This window comes from Lepidochelys olivacea (genome assembly GCF_965140295.1).
Source record: "Lepidochelys olivacea isolate rLepOli2 genome assembly, chromosome: 3".
Taxonomy (NCBI): Eukaryota; Metazoa; Chordata; order Testudines; family Cheloniidae; genus Lepidochelys; species Lepidochelys olivacea.
In genome coordinates, this window is record NC_140413.1 from 43,576,822 (window position 1) to 43,599,277 (window position 22,456).

At 40.3% G+C, this 22,456-nt stretch overlaps 1 protein-coding gene across 1 annotated transcript in view; it reads right to left on the reverse strand.

Moving 5' to 3' along the window:
* CSMD1 (CUB and Sushi multiple domains 1) overlaps positions 1-22,456 on the reverse strand; it is a 2,028,540-nt gene that overhangs the window by 1,123,906 nt on the left and 882,178 nt on the right. The window contains exon 4 of the mRNA XM_084623138.1: positions 10,737-10,931. Within this exon, the coding sequence (XP_084479264.1) occupies positions 10,737-10,931 (195 nt within the window). The remainder of the gene's footprint in view (positions 1-10,736; positions 10,932-22,456) is intronic.

Below are 22,456 nucleotides of genomic sequence, written 5' to 3' on the forward strand. Positions count from 1 at the left end.
ATGCTTAAAAAAAAAAAAAAGACCTACAAGACTCCCCCAGCTGTCACCTGTCAGCCCAGACTGGAACCCGTACAGGGTACAGTCAAACAACTACAAACCATATTAGGTGGGGACCACATCCTGAATAAATCTTTCCTAACCCAAACCCCGCCACACACCCATACCCCGGTTTTGGCCTTCAAACAGTCCCCGCCTCGGCTAAGCTCATCAGAAGAAGAAAGCTCCCCACAGATCAGGATACACCAACTCGAAGTGGCAACAGACCCTGTCAGAACAGATGCAAAACCTGCAGACATATTTTTACTGCTATAATGACCAATTCCCCCCACAACGCAACTATCAACATCCATGGTTCCTACAAATGCCTATCACAACATGTTGTGTATGTCATCTAGTGAAATGCTCTGAAACAACGATGTGGGTGAAAATAGACAAGCAATACACTCTCAAAGGAACTCATACAGAAAAATAATGAAAGACAAAAAGCACCCTATTACCTATGGTTGAACACTTTTCATAAAGCTGATCCCTCTATGTCTGACCTCTCAGCCCTCATTCTCAAAGGAAACCTGTACAAGACGTTCAAAATATGAGCCGACCAACAAAAAATACATAACTCTGATGGACACTAAAAACCACGGACTTAACAGAGAAACTGGTTTTATTGCTCATTATAAAAATGTGCAATACACCCTGCTGCCTATTACACCTCCTTTTGTCCGATAACTGCAGAGGTGTTAATGGCCCACTTCATTAAATGGTCTTCTACAACAGTGGTTCTCAAACTAGGGGAGCCGCTTGTTCAGAGAAAGCCCCTGGCGGGCCAGGCCAGTTTGTTTATCTGCTGCATCCACAGGTTCGGCCGATCGTGGCTCCCATTGGCTGCGGTTCACCGCTCCAGGCCAATGGGGGCTGCGAGAAGGGCAGCCAACACATCCCTTGGCCCACGCCACTTACCGCAGCCCCCATCGGCCTGGAGCAGCGAACCACGGCCAATGGGAGCCGTGATCGGCCGAACCTGCAGATAGAGTAGGTAAACAAACTGGCCCGGCCCGTCAGGGGCTTTCCCTGAACAAGCGGTACCCCTAGTTTGAGAACCACTGTTCTATAACATGTGTGAACCCTGTATGCTTAAAAGGCTGTCCCAACATGTATTTAGCTTCACTTGAGAATACTGATTCATTTTTAACACTTACAACAAGTCCTTACATCCATCATTCCTGCACATACATCCTCATTTTGAAACACATAAGAACAGCTATACTGGGTCAGACCAAAGTTCTATGCAACCCAGTTTTCCGCCTTCCAACAATGGTCCTTACCAGGTGCTTCAGAGGGAACATAACAGGTAATCATCAAGTGATCCATCCCCTGTCACCTATTCCCAGCTTTTGGCAATTGGTTAATTGCCATTGATGGACCTATCCTCCACTAATTTATCTAGTTCTTTTTTGAATCCTATTATAGTCTTGGCCTTCACAACATCCTCTGACAAACAGTTCCACAGGTTGACTCTGTGTTGTGTGTTTAAAATGTGTTTAAGAAAAACTTAAGGACCTTTTCAGCTTTTCACATTTGTTTAATGATCAAAGAAGTGGAGTGTATGATTCCTCCAATTCTTTACTGAGTTAGGCAGTGTACACATCTTTTGTCTATCTATGTGAGAAGTTCTGAAATTTGTAGAAAATTGTCTAACCTCTCATCTTAGCCATCTCCTCTTTTCATCTCCTCAACCTTCTTCATGTTTAGTCTTTTATAATGCTCAATTGCATGGTACATAAAATCTATATTTCTCGTCCTTGTTTTCAAGGCACTTCATCACAACCTCTGCCTGCACCTTTGACCTGGTCGCATTTCATATTTTTCCATGCCCTTCCATCTCTCCTACTGATACATATCAGAACAAGTGTCTATATACGTGCAGGAGTATGGTCATGAGCCGCCTCTTTTATGCATAGCTGGTGACCCCTGTACACTCCTGTCAAGGTTCCTTCCCCACGCTGAACTCTAGGGTACAGATGTGAGGACCTGCAATGAAAACCCCCTAAGCTTATTTTTACCAGCTTAGGTTAAAACTTCCCCAAGGTACAAACTATTTTACCTTTTGCCCTTGGACTTTATTGCTGCCACCACCAAGCGTCTCACAAATATATAAAACAGGGAAAGAGCCCGCTTGGAAACATCTTTCCCCCCAAAATCCTCCCCAAGCCCTACACCCCCTTTCCTGGGGAAGGCTTGATAAAAATCCTCACCAATTTGCATAGGTGAACACAGACCCAAACCCTTGGATCTTAAGAACAATGAAAAAGCAATCAGGTTCTTAAAAGAAGAATTTTAATTGAAGAAAAAAAGTAAAAGAATCACTTCTGTAAAATCAGGATGGTAAATACCTTACAGGGTAATGAGATTCAAAACATAGAGAATCCCTCAAGGCAAATCCTTAAGTTACAAAAAGACACAAAAACAGGAGTATACATTCCATTCGGCACAGCTTATTTTACCAGCCATTAAACAAAACAGAATCTAACGCATATCTAGCAAAATTACTTACTAAGTTCTAAGACTCCATTCCTTTTCTGTTCCCGGCAAAAGCATCACACAGACAGAGAGAACCCTTTGTTTCTCCCCCACTCCAGCTTTGAAAGTATCTTGTCTCCTCATTGGTCATTTTGGTCAGGTGCCAGCAAGGTTATCCTAGCTTGTTAACCCTTTACAGGTGAAAGGGTTTTTCCTCTGGCTAAGGCGGATTTTAAAGGTGTTTACCCTTCCCTTTATATTTATGACAACTCCATAAAAAACTTGTATAGCATAACTCTTTTGCTTTCCTCCAAACAACTGAATGGCATTTGATTTGCCCAGTCTCTATTCCCTTCCAGTCTGACACTTTGAATCCGAGCTCAAACACTGTAAAGACTTGGATCATTTAGATAAACAAAATAGTTTGCTCCAGTGCCTTAGAGATACAAGAATCTTTGGTGTTCTCCTCTGGGGAAGGAAATCTTTCAAAGATTCTTTCACATCTGTGTGTGTAATGCAAAGTCCCTGGGTGAGTGTAACATAGGGAATCCCTTATACCAACCGGCAGAGGGCATAAGGGATGCATAGGAGTTTACAGGGTCTGATATCTTGGGTCTGATATCTACATAATAGTATGTCAAAGAGTGTCATGTGAGATCTCTGCAAATAGCCAGTAATGCACTGGTTGTACTAATCACTGTGAGATGTTTGGCTGGATTATATTTATTTAAGGAGCTATTCATCTATACTAAAAACTATGTTATTAAAGTATGTAAGTTAAGACAAGTCACCAGAAGGTGATAAACAGGATCTGTTCAGGAAAGGGCTAGGAGACACCTATCTCCATGGCTAACCATTGTGTAGCATGTATCTTACAATGTGAATCTATTTATATATGGAGCCAAATATACAGGAAAGAAGTCTACTGGGGTGGGAGTGGGGGGAATGCAACAACAACCAGCAGTTCGGGACAGGGATGGTAAGGTGTGCATCTTGTTTACAAGTAAAGAGAATGGATTGATTGAATACATAGGGGTACACAGGTGTACCCAGTATCCTTCACCTAGGGGAGAAGCTGCCAGTGTGCTTATCTTATGAACAGAGATCACAGCCACTCTGGTGGTTAATCACTGGGAAAAAGACTTTGGGCAAACTAAACTTTATTAGAGCAGGAAAGTATCCTGTTAGCAGGCATAGTATAATTGTATTTTATATGTAATCCAAAGTTTCCATTAACTCTGCCTGGTTCTTCTCTAGTCTCTGTTCTTTATTTAACAAAGTTATATTTGTTCTCATTGTCAACATATCTAAGTACTGGTATGCTCAGTGAGTGGTTATTCTGAGGTGAAATTGGTAAGCTGGTGTGTACTAATCCTTTTGGGAGTAGCACATTTATAAATACTGTGAGCATCCAGCGGAAAAGGAACTGGACACCCAAAGGGGGATGCTCAGAGGGTTTGGAGGTTGGAGCATGCCTAGTCCTTGCCTAGTCCTTGCCTGAAGAGGGACAGCAGAGCCTGCATAGGCTGAAAAAGGAGTGTAAAGCTGTCTGGAGTGGCTCACCATAGTGAGTGACTACCTCAGAGCAGACTATCAGAAACCATGGCAGATATCCCAAACTGGTGGTATGTTCTATGATTAGATTTCACCAAGCCAATAACAAATGTGAACTCATGGATCTCTATACCAGTCTTTCCATGGTCTCAAGTCTATTGTTGACCTATTGATCAAATATGATCTTGTTCTTGAAGAACTCATAAAAAAGCCAAGAGATTGACAATGTATCTCAGGCCAGAAATTCAAAATGAGATAATGCAGTTGCTATCAGGCAAGGTTACAGAAAGTATTGTTAATGCCATTAAGGATATTCCGTTTTACTCAAAGATAATGACATCACTCAGAACTTATCCAAAGTAGACCAATTAAATCATTTTTTCTTTTGGTAAAATACAAAAAAAAATAAAAAAAGGCAATGCTACCAAAATATTAACAAGAGTTTTCTAGGGTTTCATGAAGTAAGTGGTCAATCAGGTGCTAATCCTTGAAAACAATATTATTAAGTGTATTGAAGACAGAAATTTAGAAAAATCAGAAGTACAAAGGGTAGGGATACAATGACGTTGCAAATATGAGTGAAATCTATTTAGTTGTACAAGCAAAAATTGCAGAGAAAGAACTGAACACAAGGTGTGTACTGTGCTGCGCACAATCTTAATCTAGTGTTAATAATTCAGTATAGACAATCACAGAACTTAAAAACTTATGATTTTGTTGAGCGATTATATACTATTTTATCCAGTTTTCCTAATATTTGCTCTGCATGCATGCATGCATGCTGTTTCTAACATCCCTGTCACTGTATCCACTGTTGAATGTTCTTTTTCAATGCGGAAATTGATTAAAAACTATCCCTTCACTAAAAGGAAGCAAGAACAGTTATCAGGACCTAACAGTTCTTTCAGTAGAGCAAGAAAAGTTGATATATCTAGAACAACTGATTTATTTGCTGATCAAGAAGGTAGAAAACAATGGTTTTAGTTAAATTTTGCATAAGTGTGTAAATGGAACTTTTCTTTGTATAGATTGCTTGCATGTTGTGTATGTATTTATGGGAAATATGCGTATGCTATTATTTTCCAAGATGGCAAAAATAAGCAAAATTTTAGTTTCAGAATCAGGAAGGAGGCCCCCTTGGTCAATTGTTTATTATTTTTGTTTACATAGCCCTCAGACATGTTCTGGATGCTTTACAGAACAAATGAGAGATTTTTGATGTGACCAGGATAACACCTATTATGGAGGGAATAGGGAAGGAAGGAAGGAAGGAAGGATGCAGGAGATCACATGGCTATTCACAGTTTAGATAAGTGAATCATATGACCTGACACATATAGATAGATGAGACGTTATACTAGTATTTTAATGTCTGGCAGGTTCTGCAGAAATAGACATAGTTAGTTTCCAAAAACTTGCCATCTCTGACCCAGGGACAATTCTATTCATGTTTTTCTTCCCATTCAGACCCTTCCACTCAATGGGGGGGGGGGAGTATTTAGCTCTGAACCTCGATCAGACCTTTTACATGACAACTACTTCCCCCTACTACTAACTAAAGATAAACTACTTTTGTTATCTTTTTATTCATTATTGAATCACTTCCACCTCCTTATTTTTTCACTCATCTCTATACATTGAGCATCTTCTCGATTAAATACTTTTCCCAGCTGTATATTCCAATCACTCCCTTTCATTCTGGAACATGGTTATTTACTTATTTGGTCCCTTTTGCTCTTCCTGGCACGTAGCTGTCTATATCTTTAGTTTACCTCTTATTTTATGTACTTTTTATTCTTCCTCCAAAAATTATGTTTCCTTAGACAATAATTCCCTACATGTACTTTTCGCCACCTTAGTTATTTTCATAGTCTGAGGGAAAGCCTACAAATGTAAGCTCACTAACCCAATTTGTATTCCTAATGTCAGCTTCAGAAAAATCTAGACTCATACAAATATAATCAACTAGAGATTCTGAAAAAAAATATACTAGGTTCTTTTTAGAAGTAGTGACATATCATAAATCCACAGCTATTATAGTTACTGAAGTAAACGATATTACATGTATAAAACGTTAGGAAGTTGGACTTTACTATTTCACACTCGAGCTTGAATAAATCCTTCTGGTTCACACAGCATATACAAAAGTTTTCCTTTCACACAGATCAGATATTTATCTCAAACTGTACATTTGTAAATTGTTCATTCCCCCCACCACGAACAAAAAAGTGAGCACTTTTGGGGCATGAAAAAGGGGCTACTGGTTATTTTGTGGGCTTTTATTTGAGGCCTTATAACCCAAATGTAGGCTTGTAGAAGAGGAAGACAGTAGTTTGGAAGGGGAAAGAGAGAAATGAGATATAACATGTATACATTTTTCATTAAATACATGCACAGGGTTGGAGATGGTGGAGGAAGAGAGCAATGGAGAGAAGGGTTGGGTGAGTTGAGATGTGTGCTGAGTCAGGAAGTGGAGGAAGATGTGAAGTATAAGAAGTGCAACACATGTGGCATTGGTGACACAAATAGGATGGAAATAAGCACAATATAAGCATTTAAAAAAAACTAGGTATCCCATTTTATACAGTTTTGATGTTCTGCATTCAAAAATGTAATGTGAAGCATAGGACAGGTATCTTGCCTTTAAACAGGCACCTCCGTGAACCATCACGTTTATAAAACTATAGTAGTAGGCAACACTGTTGCAGAACTATGAATATCACATGTTGCAGTGTTTTGCATCATCACTGTAGAACACCATCATACCTTTAACAAGGACATTCTGAAATCTGTGAACAGAGGGATCAGGGGGCTACTGCTCAGAGGTACAGGGAAACAATGCTACAAGAGCTGCATCAGGCATATGTGCCACAGCAGCAAGTTGAAAGAGCCAAAGAAGAGAATGGCAGTAGTGATGGAGGTATGCTAGGGGGTGAGAGAGAAAGAGAGACCTTTGGGGGTGAGAGAGATCTTTGACCTATATGAGCAAAAATAGAAGAGTAGAAGAAATGAAGAGATTTGGAGGCACACAACTAAAAGTTTTGACTCTGCCAGCTAAACTCTGCAACATCAGCCCTATATCACCTGGATATCAAGTTCTCCTATGGCAGGGGATTACTCAACTGGCCAACTTTAAGGTTTTTTTGCGCTGTGTACTGTAGTCAGGCCTTTGTGTTTGTGTGTTTTTTTAAAATGGATTTAATGTCAATGCAGAAGGAGAAAAGTACGTTGTGTGAACAGCTATCCAGGCGTTCCCCTCCGTCTTTTTGTGTATGTAAACTGCCCAGTTAACCAGTCCAGTAGTAGAAGAAATATCCATGACTACTCTGACTTACCTTATGACAACACATGGACAATTTTTAGCAGTGCTTCAACTTTTTGGCATGTGCCTGCTAACTCTCTCTTTTTCAGTTGTTTTCTAGACTGCTGGCAAAGTGGTTTCCATTAAAAAGGAAATCTATCTAAAAACAATTTTTCTCATTGCACTATTATATTCCAGTGTCAGGAAAATATGCCATAGTCCAATTAACTTAAAATATATTTTTATGGCAGTGTAGCAAAGCTACCTCAAAACTGCACACTAGCTAGACTTTCACGGTGCTACCAGAATTCCTCAAATGACGTCATAGAATCTGCTCTGCAATTCTATTCCATGAAGTATCACTTGAGCACTATACTTTTAGTGATGTTGTTTGAAGCCTGCCACAACTGTTCAGAAAAGTGAATAGTCAACGAAATACAAGACCAAGTCCTTTTTGAAATTTCCCCAGCCTGAGTCATGTATCTCTATTAGAAATGCCACTTTGTTCAGCAAGTACATAATTACTTGACAACAGTTGCTAATGCATCTGAAAATATTAAGGAAAGTAATTGCAAAATTAGCTGAACATGGAATTTAAAATGCAGCAATCCAATGTCTCTACTTATACAATTCAGTGTATCTTTTGAATAATTTCTCTGAGGAGTGGGGGAAAAAATCACTCCATTACAGAGGGCCCATGCAAGGCTCTGCAGTTCATTTAGTCCTTGCACTACTTTTGAGAGGCTTTTAGGGCTTCATCTGACTCTTCTTCAAAGGTATGGTTCACTTAGGTACAGAAGGTGTACTTAATTTCATTCCGGTTTTTAAAATAGTCAGTTCCCCTGATATTCCCTATACCTAAAATTGGAAATACTGCTAGAATTAGTAATATTTCTCAAACAGAAGGTATTTGAGAGCACCCTGCAGAGTATCAAAAAGAAAAGTGTTTTCAGATTGATGCTCAGTTAAAGGGACACCATTAACTTAAAAAAGTTCAGACAGAAGTGTTAATTTTACCAACTATTATTACAGAAAAAGATTACTACAGTTGAAGATTACATATACAGTTGTATATACATACACTGGATATGGTTGAAATTTTTGTGAGATTTGTCTTTATTATTAACTTAATAATTGGGATGTTTTCTTCTTTTTTATAAATTTCACTATTTAAAGTACTTCTATATAGATTAATAAAGCTTTCAATCAAAGATACTCTTGATAGAAACTATTAGAGATGGGAATGGATTAAGAATTTGGGCTATTCTGGTCCAGATATAGTGGAATTATAAAAAACAAAAAGTCAGTACCTGCCAGCCATTTCTACACTATGCCAAATGTTGGCAATCACCACTTTAATTGTGACCACTATCTGCAGTACTCATACAGCATGAGCAAATATTTTTTTTTTGTTTTGGGGGCCAAACTGAAAAAAAAAATCAAGTCAGTTACAAATGGATTTTCTTTTTTTAATTTTCTCTCTCATCAAACTGAAAGACATTCATGATGGAGGAGATTACTGGTTCTGTGGATGAAGGGAAAGCAGTGGATGTATTGTTTCTTGACTTTAGCAAAGCTTTTGACACGGTCTCCCACAGTATTCTTGTCAGCAAGTTAAAGAAGTACAGGCTGGATGAATGCACTATAAGGTGGGTAGAAAGTTGGCTACATTGTCGGGCTCAACGGGTAGTGATCAATGGCTCCATGTCTAGTTGGCAGCCGGTATCAAGTGGAGTGCCTCAGGGGTCGGTCCTGGGGCCGGTTTTGTTCAATATCTTCATAAATGATCTGGAGGATGGTGTGGATTGCACTCTCAGCAAATTTGCGGATGATACTAAACTGGGAGGAGTGGTAGATACGCTGGAGGGGAGGGATAGGATACAGAGGGACCTAGACAAATTGAAGGATTGGGCCAAAAGAAATCTGATGAGGTTCAACAAGGATAGGTGCAGGGTCCTGCACTTAGGACGGAAGAATCCAATGCACCGCTACAGACTAGGGACCGAATGGCTAGGCAGCAGTTCTCCAGAGAAGGACCTAGGGGTGACAGTGGATGAGAAGCTGGATATGAGTCAGCAGTGTGCCCTTGTTGCCAAGAAGGCCAATGGCATTTTGGGATGTATAAGTAGGGGCATAGCGAGCAGATCGAGGGACGTGATCGTTCCCCTCTATTCGACATTGGTGAGGCCTCATCTGGAGTACTGTGTCCAGTTTTGGGCCCCACACTACAAGAAGGATGTGGATAAATTGGAGAGAGTCCAGCGAAGGGCAACAAAAATGATTAGGGGTCTGGAACACATGACTTATGAGGAGAGGCTGAGGGAACTGGGATTGTTTAGTCTGCAGAAGAGAAGAATGAGAGGGGATTTGATAGCTGCTTTCAACTACCTGAGAGGTGGTTCCAGAGAGGATGGTTCTAGACTATTCTCAGTGGTAGAAGAGGACAGGACAAGGAGTAATGGTCTCAAGTTGCAGTGTGGGAGGTTTAGGTTGGATATTAGGAAAAAGTTTTCACTAGGAGGGTGGTGAAGCACTGGAGTGCATTACCTAGGGAGGTGGTAGAATCTCCTTCCTTAGAAGTTTTTAAGGTCAGGCTTGATAAAGCCCTGGCTGGGATGATTTAATTGGGGATTGGTCTTGCTTTGAGCAGGGGGTTGGACTAGATGACCTCCTGAGGTCCCTTCCAACCCTGATATTCTATGAGGGAGGGTGTATCGAACGAAATATTGTTTGACTCAAAACAAGTTTTCCTTTTTTCTTTTTGATTGCTTTGTTTCATTTTGAAGTGGTTTATACCCTCATTTTAAAATAAAAATTAGCTAAATTTCTAAATGAAATGTTATTTTGAAACACAAAGTCATAAGATTTCAATTCAGAAATATAGAAACTAAGCAGTCTGTTTTTTAAAAAAAATCTAGCAAAAACTATTCACCAATTTTGATCTGTATTCATGAATATGTTTGGCTGACCCCAAACTGCATTTTTTGATGAATAAACTATTAAATTACTTTTTTTTCCCCAGATTCACTTATATCACTGTAATATCTGAGCACCTCACTGTCTTTAATGTATTTATCCACACCAAACCCCTCAGAGGTAGGGAAGTACTATGAATCCCACTTTATACAGGGCTACAATTCCACCTCTGCACAGGTTTATATTTTAGATAAAATATTATAGTTTAATGACATTAAGAAAAATAACTGTCAGTTAACGCAGAACTAGTGAAATCAACAAACTACTTTAGCATTACCTATAACCATCCTAAAATAAAAAAAAAATCTATTTCATCACTATCTTAGTATTTTGTATTTATATTAATGCATATATGTATTTATTTTCTCCATTAATTCACACTTTGTACCTCTGCAAAATGGAGCTGGAAAATCCCATGATGCACCATTTCCAGGACTCACAATACATGTTAACATCGCATGGCCCTCCAGGATGTAGCCTGAGATACAGCTGTATCTAATTTTGTCTCCGATATTGAACCTTGATCCATGAAGCACTCCTTTAGGTATTTCTCCCGGGTTTCCACAAGTGTGGCTAGGTAGAACTGTTGAAATAAAAAGAACAAGAGAAAAAAAATACAGTTAAATCTTACAGGAAAACAGATAATACATATTACATTATAAGTGACATATGATCCTCACTGAATCACTGTTAAACGCTATTATTTTTTTCTACTTTGATTTCTAATATAAAAAAACCTGTAATTAGATCATGGAACGCATTTCCACAAGAGGTAAGATTTACTATGGATTTCACAACTACATTTCAAACTCCATCCTTCGATTTAGCATTCTCTCAATAAGTTCTTCACACATCCATTGACTCACACAGACAAACAACAAAATACTGTATAAATCAAGCTAATTCTCCCACAAGCTGGGACAGAATATTTTTAAATACTCCAGACACTGTCAAATAGATAGTCAGGTGAAGACACAATAGAGACGATATTCCATGTATTAGAAGATCTCTTATTTTTTAAGAAATAGCCTGTTCAATCTTGTTGACATCAATCTAGGGGTAGATAGAAAATGGGGAAATGACTAAAAAAATTGGTGTTAGACTGGGGAGAATGGACAGAATTCTTACTTTTTTTGCTGAAATATCTCCACCATTTGAAAGCATTGTTTTTTTGATGAAGATTGTTTAAACTACACATCTATTTTATTAATTAATCCATCAACCTACAAAACAAGACCACTGGTTTGGTGACCTGGCAGTGGTCTCTATTTATATGTCTGTTGTTTTAGCAATGAGGATATAGGACCGGAACGGTCCTCCTGCATCTAGTCCAATCCCCTGCTATCAGAGTCAATCTCAAAACAATACAGCTGAAATTGTTTAAAATATTTAGTGTTGGAATTCTGTGTGTATATTTGACAGCTGTATCCAATGGAGTATCCATGCAAATGTATGAAACATCAGAGTACATGAGATAAATGCATTCAGCAGAAAAGTAGGAGCAAGGCATGATTTAGTCTAATTCATGATCAGCTTCCAAATCTGTGTGTGGTGGTGGGAAAATCATTTAACCTCTCTGTTCAGTTTCCCCACTTGCAAAATAAAGAATCTCACAGAGCTGTTGAGAGGATTAATTAGTTAATATTTGTACAGCACTTTGGAGACATAAAGCACTACATCAATGCTAATTATGTCCCACTGCATTAGACAAGTGCATTTGCTGGATGCATATCCCAAGTTGTTCATCAGTATAGCCGTTCGCAGCATTACATTGAAATGGTCATAACTACATTTAACTCAAAACCCCATCAGCATATAGAAAACAAGTTCAGATCATAGGTCCAAACTTTAAAGAATGCATTGATTTCTAAAACATTAAAATACTACTACTTTGCACTTATGCAGTTCTTTTCACCAGAGGCTCTCAAAGCACTGTACAAACATTAAATGTGGTAATTAAGTCATGCAACACTCTGTTGAGATAGGCAAATATTCTGCTTATTTTATAGATAGGTAGGTAAACTAAGCTACAAAGGGGTTATATGATTTTCTAAAAGCAGTGCAGTGAGTCAGTTGCAAGGCTGGGAATAAAACCTCCTGTCTCCTGCTTGAACCAATATGTCACAGTAAGGTTATGTGCAACCAGAAAAGCTAAAAATTTAATTGTTTCCAGAATGAAGACCACACTTACAGAAAACAACCGGAAGATGCCTTCAGATACACTAATTTCATAGGGTATGTCTACACTACGAAATTAGGTTGAATTTATAGAAGTCGTTTTTTTAGAAATCAGTTTTATATATTCGAGTGTGTGTGTCCCTACAGAAAATGCTCTAAGTGCATTAAGTGCATTAACTCAGCGGAGTGCTTCCACAGTACCGATGCTAGAGTCGACTTCCGGAGCATTGCACTGTGGGTAGCTATCCCACAGTTCCCACAGTCTCCGCTGCCCATTGGAATTCTGAGTTGAGATCCCAATGCCTGATGGGGCTAAAACATTGTCGCAGGTGGTTCTGGGTACATATCGTCAGGCCTCCGTTCCCTCCCTCCCTCCGTGAAAGCAAGGGCAGGCAATCGTTTCGCACCTTTTTTCCTGAGTTACCTGTGCAGACGCCATACCACGGCAAGCATGGAGCCCGCTCAGCTCACTGTCACCGTATGTCTCCTGGGTGCTGGCAGACGCGGTACTGCATTGCTACACAGCAGCAGCAACCCATTGCCTTGTGGCAGCAGATGGTGCAATAAGACTGGTAGCCGTCATCGTCATGTCCGAGGTGCTCCTGGTCGCCTGTGTGAGGTTAGTCAGGAGCGCCTGGGCAGACATGGGCGCAGGGACTAAATTTGGAGTGACTTGATCAGGTCATTCTCTTTAGTCCTGCAGTCAGTCCTATTGAACCATCTTATGGTGAGCAGGCAGGCGATATGGATTGCTAGCAGTCCTATTGCATCATCTTCTGCCGGGCAGGCAAGAGATGAGGATGGCTAGCATTCCCATTGTACCATCTTCTGCCGAGCAGCCATGAGATGTGGATGGCATGCAGTCCTTCTGCACCGTCTGCTGCCAGCCAAAGATGTAAAAGATAGATGGAGTGTATCAAAACAAGAAATAGATCAGATTTTTTTTGTACTCATTTGCAAACCCCCGCCCAGGGGACTCATTCCTCTAGGTCACACTGAAGTCACTCACAGAGAAGGTGCAGCGAGGTAAATCTAGCCATGTATCAATCAGAGGCCAGACTAACCTCCTTGTTCCAATAAGAACAATAACTTAGGTGCACCATTTCTTATTGGAACCCTCCGTGAAGTCCTGCCTGAAATACTCCTTGATGTAAAGCCACCCCCTTTGTTGATTTTAACTCCCTGTAAGCCAATCCTATAAGCTGTGTCGTCAGTCGCCCCTCCCTGCGTCAGAGCAACGGCAAACAATCGTGCATCTGAGTTGAGAGTGCTGTCCAGAGCAGTCACAATGGAGCACTCTGGGATAGCTCCCGGAGGCCAATACCGTCGAACATTTAATCTTTCTCCAATTTGTCCACATCTTTCCTGAACTGGACACAATACTACAGTTGAGGCCTAATCAGTGCAAAGTAGAGAGAAGCAATTACTTTCCACGTCTTGCTTACAACACTCCTGCTTATATATCCCGGAATGATGGGTGGTGGTTGTTTTCTGCAACAGTGTTACACTGTTGACTTCCATTTAGCTTGTGATCCACTATGACCCCCAGCTTCCTTTCTGCAGTACTCCTTCCTCGGCAGTCGTTTTGTAGGTGTGCAGCTGACTGTTCCTTTCAAAGTGAAGTATTTTGCATTTGTCCTTTATTGAATTTCTTCCTATTTGCTTCAGACCATTTCTCCAGTTTCTCCAGATAGGATAAAAATTCAAAACAATCCTCCCAAGCACTTGCAATCCCTCCCAGCTTGATATACTTCACAAACTTTATACGTGTACTCTATGCCATTATCTAAATCACTGATGAAGATATTGAACAGAACCGGACTCTGAACTGATCCCTATGGGACCCCACTGGATATGCCCTTCCAGCTGGATCTGAACTGCTGATGCTTATTCTCTGTGAACAATTTTTCAATCAGTTATGCATCCACCTTTTAGTCTCCATCGAGGTTGTATTTCCCTAGCTTGTTTATGAGAAGGTCATGCAGGACAGTACCAAAAGCCTTACTATTGTCAAGATACACTACACCTACCACTTCCCTCCATCCACAGGGCTTCAGAGTAGCAGCCGTGTTAGTCTGTATCCGCAAAAAGAACAGGAGTACTTGTGGAACCTTAGAGACTAACAAATTTATTTGACCATAAGCTTTCATGAGCTACAACCCACTTCATCAGAGGCATGCAGTGGAAAATACAGTAGGACAATTTTATATACACAGAGAACATGAAACAATGGGTGTTACCATGCACACTATAACAAGAGTGATCAGTTAAGGTGAACTATTACCAGCAGGAGAGAAAAAAAAAACGTTTTGTAGTGATAATCAAGATGGGCCATTTCCAGCAGTTGACAAGAACGTGTGAGATCAAAGAAAGCTATTAGGTCAGTTTGACATGATTTGTTCTTGACAAATCCATGCTGACTGTTACTTATCACCTTATTATCTTCTAGGTGGTTGCAAACTGATTGCTTAATTATTTGTTCCACTATCTTTCTGGGTACTGAAGTTAAGCTGATGGTCTGTAATTCTCTGGGTTGTCCTTATTCACTTTTTTACAGATGGGAAAATATAGTGTCATTTTCTAGTTCTCTGAAATCTGCCCTGTCCTTCTGAGATAATCTCTAATGGCTCAGTAGCCTCAGTAAGTTCCTTAAGTATCCCAAGATTATTTAATCAGGCCCTGGTGACTTGAAGACATCTAAGTAATTTTTAGTGTGTTCTTTCCCTATTTAGGACTCAGATCCTACCTCATTGTCACTGGTATTCACTATGTTAGATGTCCAATCGCTACTAACATTTCTGGTGAAAAGTGAACCAAAAAAAATCATAGATTTTGTGATGTTTGTTTAGATTGCGCTTATTTATGGTGAAAAAATGTAAGGAAAGTCATATATTTAATTACATGTAGAAAAGTGTAATCACTAAAAGTGATGTATTTCACATACATACAAGTTGAGGTCATTTTACAAGCTTAGAGTAATTGGCTGTGAATATAAACATTATAATGCATTACTACTTAGACTGATTTGTAAATTGGGTATTTGTATAATGCATTATACATTAACAAGCAATTCTATAGCTTTCCAAGTTAAGAGAGTTATACTGACAAAGATAATGATTTTAGCAATGATTTTTGTTAGAAAATGGTTAGGGAAAACCAGAGCTGTCTTTGATCATTCAAGACAGAACAGGTCAAACTTGCAGCAGTCCCTTTGTTTATTTTTCAGGACTTTTATTACATGGCTTGGATTCAGATTTATTACATGGCTTTGTAGCAAGAGCCTACCTGTTATTTTTCAAATGCAATTCTTAATACACAGAGTACTATAAAGGTTGAAAAAAAATGGGCATATTTAGTCCACAGAAGAGAACACTCAGGGTGGGATGTGATAACAGTTTTGAAATAGGTAAGTTTATTGTAAAGAGGACTGATCAATTTTTCTCTATGTCCAAGGGTACAAAAAGAGGCAATTAGGTCCATTTGCAGCAAGAGCAATTTAGGTTAGATATTGAGAAAAAATTACTATAAGGTTAGTTAGACACTGGATTAGGTTACCAAGGGAGATTGTTGAATCCCTGTCATTGGAGGTTTATAAGAACAGGTTAGACAGACACCTGTCAGGGATGATCTAGCTGAACTTGGTCCTCTGTCAACACAGGGGGCTGGACGAGATGACCTCTTGAGGTTCCTTCCAGCGCTACATTTCTAGGACTCCATAATCTGATGCAGTTTCGACATAGATCAATTTCTGTAGTACTGGTCATACAACTCAGTTTCTAGCACAGTTTTAAAGAAAGGGTGTGCGATCTAAAACGTACATTCCTCATAGGTATCTTGTTTTCTTACAAACTGCATTCTCAAGTAATAAGGTATCATAGCCAGTCTAAGGGTTATTTACACACCTGCCAAATATCTAATGGCTGGCACTAGCTAACACCTGTCAAGATCGTACGGCACCACCTCCACCTGCTCTCCATGTAGAAAAGCTATTCTAAGCATGACTTTTGTCAGACTATGGAGTTTTCCTAACTCTGCATCTGTGAAGAACTACTAGAAATAATGGGGCCTGAGTCCTTGAGGATGGCACATATTTTGCAAAAACCTCTTGAAAATAGTAAAAGATGAGTGATCTGAGAATGACAGTCAAGCTCAATAAAATATGTAATAGTTCACAAGATGCCACTGCTTGTCAAGATGAATAACTGGATTACATTATTTATGATCTTCCTAAAAATGTCAGCAAAGTAAATTTAAATAGCTGCACAGGTCCATCTACACAATTTTTACTGTTTTGAGGTGTGCACATAAAATGTATTACGCCTCTGAAGCTTCATAAAAAATATGTAACACAGTGGTACCTTTGATTATTTAAATTCCAGCTGATCAAAGCTATCATATGCAAAGGTCAGAGATCTACCTTAAGGTTTGACTTCAGCAGATAAGGGAGGTGGATAGAAGCTCCTCAATAAAAGGTCATTCACCTGCTGTGTTAATAAGGTCTACAGAAGAAACACTGTTTCCTATACAATTTACCAACTGTGCAGCCACTCACATGTAGAGCTTATAAACTCTGCAGGCTCCTGGATCCTCATTTATGAAAGCCCTTAATTATCTGAAGTTATTTAGTATCCACTGTGACATTGAGGACAGTCAAGGTAGTACTACATTGAAGATAAAGGCTTTTAGGAACTGAGCTGACTTATTATTGTTCTTGAGAAACTTTTCCTACATTTTACTTACTGCACAGAACTGTGTTTCTTTTGGATGAAAGTCAATAGATAGAGCCTATGTGGTTAAAGCATCAGAATAATACTGGTGTTTAATAAGCAGAAATAGAGTTAAATTTGATGGCTAAAGTGTAATCCAAGGAGTTCTACAGTCCCATCTCCTGGGACCATCTTCAGTTTTAGGATTGGGGCATTGCCCAGGTAGACTACAGGCCTCAGTTCAGAGCAAAATGGGGCATTGCATGCTGGGACCCATTGTCTCTAGAAACCACATTGCCATGTGAAGAAAGCAGTACTTTGTTCCATTTTTGTGCACCCCAAAAAGCTCCTATCAAGTTGTCATTGTGACCCCTGCATGGACAAAGTTTGGGCTCCCCGAATTGTAAACATTAGCTATCACTCTAATTATGCTCACAGAAAATTCGTTCAGTAAAACTATGTAAATACATACGGTAACAATTCAGTGAGTTAATTAGGATGTTGTATCAATCGTTTAACCCAATCTTTTAAATCATTAGATGCAAGTTATATTAAAACCCTTTCCAAGGAAAAAGTGAAAAATACAATGTTAAAATAGAGCATTAGTACTCATTAATGTAAAGGCTATACCACATAAGGTCTGCAAAAATTTAGTTGAGGACTGGCAGCGTTTTTTAAGAGTGCATACAATAAATGAAACTTCATTAAACACATTTATTTGCAAACTAGGTCTCTGACGGCCTGTGTCAGACTGTTTACATTTCGGCTTTTTGATATTCTCTTTGAAGCTTAAGAAAATGAAACTCCAAGTATATGCACTATATAAACCACTATAAACATGAACTAACAGAATTTTAAATGTGTTAGTCTGTTCCCTGCCTGGAGATGAACTCTGTGCTTTCGTTGCTGGGGATTTTCTTACATTTAAAAATCTGTGTTTACTGTTTCTGAGGAACAGCCTTTAAATCTTTTACTATACCCACTTAGTTTCTTTACCAGCTACTTGAGAATACTGGTCACATATTCCCCATAACACAAGAAGAATTTCAAACAAACACCAACATGGATTATGGCATATTGAAATTACAGTACATACCATGGCTTCTTGTAATGAACACAATCAACTGCTGTGATTCTAATCTATATATGTTCTACTGCTTTCATCACTGTAACATCTGAGCATCTTCCACTTGTCGATTAAGCAATGCGATTCCACATCTGTCACATGTTGATTGTTCTCACAACCTTTCCTCAGGGGTAGGAGTGAGTGCAGTGGAGTGTTTGGTTTTGATAATGTTTTAGGGCAGTTTTTTGTTTTTGTTTTTTACATATTGCTATGTATTTATGTTAGAAAAGGCAATAGTCAAAGAAATATACCTTTCACTTGAAAAGGAAGGAAGTGAGTTTTGAGATAGACCAAGTGTCATTAACTTTAAATGGGAATTGGGCATCTAAATGAATTAAAAGTACTTTGAGAAGCTACAAAACCAACTGCTTGACTGCTGCTGAACATACCAGGAGCCCAGGAGAGCTGGCTGTATTTTAAAGAATCCTTATTGAGGTTATAGGGACAAACCATCTCAATGTGTAGAAAGAATAGTAAATATGGCAGGCGACCAGCTTGGCTTAACAGTAAAATCCTTGCTGCTCTTAAACACAAAAAAGAAGCTTACAAGAAGTGGAGGACTGGACAAATGACCAGGGAAGAGTATAAAAATATTCCTCAGGCATGCAGGAGTGAAATCAGGAAGGCCAAATCACACCTGGAGTTGCAGCTAGCAAGAGATGTTAAGAGTAACAAGAAGGATTTCTTCAGGTATGTTAGCAACAAGAAGAAAGTCAAGGAAAGTGTGGGCCCCTTACTGAATGAGGGAGGCAACCTAGTGACAGAGGACGTGGAAAAAACTAAGGTACTCAATGCTTTTTTTGCCTCTGTCTACACAAACAAGGTCAGCTCCCAGACTACTGCACTGGGCAGCACAGCATGGGGAGGAGGTGACCAGCCCTCTGTGGAGAAAGAAGTGGTTCAGGACTATTTAGAAAAGCTGGGCGAGCACAAGTCCATGGGGCCAGATGCGCTGCATCCAAGAGTGCTAAAGAAGTTGGCGGATGTGATTGCAGAGCCATCGGCCATTATCTTTGAAAACTCATGGCGATCGGGGGAGGTCCCGGACGACTGGAAAAAGGCTAATGTAGTGCCCATCTTTAAAAAAAGGGAAGGAGAAGGATCCAGTGAACCACAGGCCAGTCAGCCTTACCTCAGTCCCTAGAAAAAACATGGAGCAGGTCTTCAAGGAATCAATTCTGAAGCACTTAGAGGAGAGGAAAGTGATCAGGAACAGTCAGCATGGATTCACCAAGGGCAAGTCATGCCAGACTAATCTAATTGCCTTCTATGACAAGATAACTGGCTCTGTGGATGAGGGGAAAGCAGCGGATGTGTTATTCCTTGACTTTAGAAAAGCTTTTGACACGGTCTCCCACAGTATTCTTGCCAGTAAGTTAAAGAACTATGGGTTGGATGAATGGACTATAAGGTGGATAGACAGCTGGCTAGATTGTCGGGCTCAACGGGTAGTGATCAATGGCTCCATATCTAGTTGGCAGCCGGTATCAAGTGGAGTGCCCCAAGGGTTGTCCTGGGGCCGGTTTTGTTCAATATCTGCATTAATGATCTGGAGGATTGTGTGGATTGCACCCTCAGCAAGTTTGCAGATGATACTAAACTGTGAGGAAAGGTAGATATGCTGGAGGGTAGGGATAGGATACAGAGGGACCTAGACAAATTAGAGGATTGGGCCAAAAGAAATCTGATGAGGTTCAACAAGGACAAGTGCAGAGTCCTGCACTTAGGACGGAAGAATACCATGCATCGTTACAGACTAGGGACCGAATGGCTCGGCAGCAGTTCTGCAGAAAAGGACCTAGGGGATAAAGTGGACGAGAATCTGGATATGAGTCAACAGTGTGCCCTTGTTAGCAAGAAGGCCAATGACATTTTGGGATGTATAAATCGGGGCATTGCCAGCAGATTAAGGGACGTGATTGTTCCCCTCTATTCGACATTGGTGAGGCCTCATCTGGAGTACTGTGTCCAGTTTTGGGCCCCACACTATAATGAAAAAATTGGAAATCATCCAGCGGAGGGCAACAAAAATGATTAGGGAACTGGAACACATGACTTATAGGAGAGGCTGAGGGAACTGGGATTATTTAGTCTGTGGAAGAGAAGAATGAGGGGGGATTTGATAGCTGCTTTCAACTACCTGAAAGGGGGTTCCAAAGAGGATGGATCTAGACTGTTCTCATTGTTATCAGAAGACAGAACAAGGAGTAATGGTCTCAAGTTGCAGTTGGGGAGGTTTAGGTTGGATATTAGGAAAAACGTTTTCAGTAGGAGGGTGATGAAGCACTGGAATGTGTTACCTAGGGAGGTGGTGGTATCTCCTTCCTTTGAGGTTTTTAAGGTCAGGCTTGACAAAGCCCTGGCTGGGATGATTTAGTTGGGGATTGGTCCTGCTTTGAGCAGGGGGTTGGACTAGATGACCTTCTGAGGTCCCTTCCTACCCTGATATTCTATGATTCTGTGATATCAGGTATATTCTGAGTCTGCATGTGGTGTGACATATCTGGCTATGCAGCTGTCAATACTATCAGCTACACTATGTTCATGAAACACTGGGGACAGAGTCCAGAAGGCTCCAAAAATGGAAGCTTCTACCTCCATGTAGGAGCACCTAGGTTTTATCATCTGTAAGATGGCCAGCAGTGACATATGTTGCAGTCAGTACACCTCAGCAACAACACAGAAGGTAGACCAGCAACAAGTCAACAAAGATGGTCATACCTATTAAAGGAAGGGAGGTGCAGGGGCCCGGGGCCTGGGAATTTGTCGAGGGAAGGGGAGTTGGTGCAGGGCTGTTATCCCGATACTTTCTTCCCTCTACATTATTATTATATAGAGCGACCATTCTCTATTTTTTCTCCTCAGTGATTTCTGTAGCTCCATGAGGATTTATTCTATATCTGCTCCTCTGCTGCTGTTACTGTAAAGATAACAGTAAGGAAGCTTTCCTGAACTCAAGCTGCTGAACAGGCAGTCCTGTCTCATTTGTGCTGTGTAATAGCATGGCACCCACTGTTGACATTCCTGCATGTACCCCAGAGCTTGACAATACTGCAGTCAACCATTTTGTAGATTCAGTCACTGCCAGCTGAAAATCAAACTTCACATAGCTTGGAATGCTCTTCGGCCTTTGTGAGACAAGACCAGACAGCTGCATAATTGCAGTTTAATTAGAATGGGAGGATTGGACAGAGAGTGAGTCAATAGTAACTTTGGTTTTAGGTGCCCCTACCATATTGTTGTTTTGGCTAGAAATGTTTTGAGATAATGAGTAGTTTGTGGATTTTAGGAGAATTAGTGACCCAGTATAGCTTATTAAGCTGATGCACTAGGAGTCACTACAGATTATAGAGTAACAGCCGTGTTAGTCTGTATTCGCAAAAAGAAAAGGAGTACTTGTGGCACCATTGAGACTAACCAATTTATTTGAGCATAAGCTTTTGTGAGCTACTGAGCTGTAGCTCACAAAAGCTTATGCTCAAATAAATTGGTTAGTCTCTAAGGTGCCACAAGTACTCCTTTTCTTTTTACTACAGGTTATGTCAGTGGTCCCCAAACTTTTGAGAGTCACGCCCCTCCCCCACTTACCCCTGTCCATGTCCCTCCCCACCCCTCGGAGCTTGGGCCCAGAGCGGGGCCATAGCTCAGGGGATGTGGACAGGAGTAAGGGGGCAGAGGCTAGGGCTGCAGCTGGGAGTGGGTCTTGGGCTGGGAGTGGGCCAGGGATGGAGCTGTGACTCGATGGAGCTCTCGATGAGAGGATGATATCTCTCTGCCAAATGGCTTCATTGGTGAGTTTTTAAATTTCTGAGGAGCCCAATTCTTGCCCTGCAGATTTTCCCACAGAAGTGAAGGTGCAATCTTGGAGGAGACACAGTTCTTGTCTGAAGTGTTGTGCCCTTTCTTTCCTCCTTTGTTGCTTCTCTGTCTCGTGAGCACATCTGTTCTCCTCAAAGTGAGCTGTGGCTTGGTGTGTGGTGTGATGCCACTATATTCTGTTCCGTGCCAAGTCCTCCCAGTTTGTTGGGTTGATGCCTCCCTTTTTAAGATGTACTTTCAGTGTGTCTTTGAAATGACCGGAGCTTCTATACTACTGAC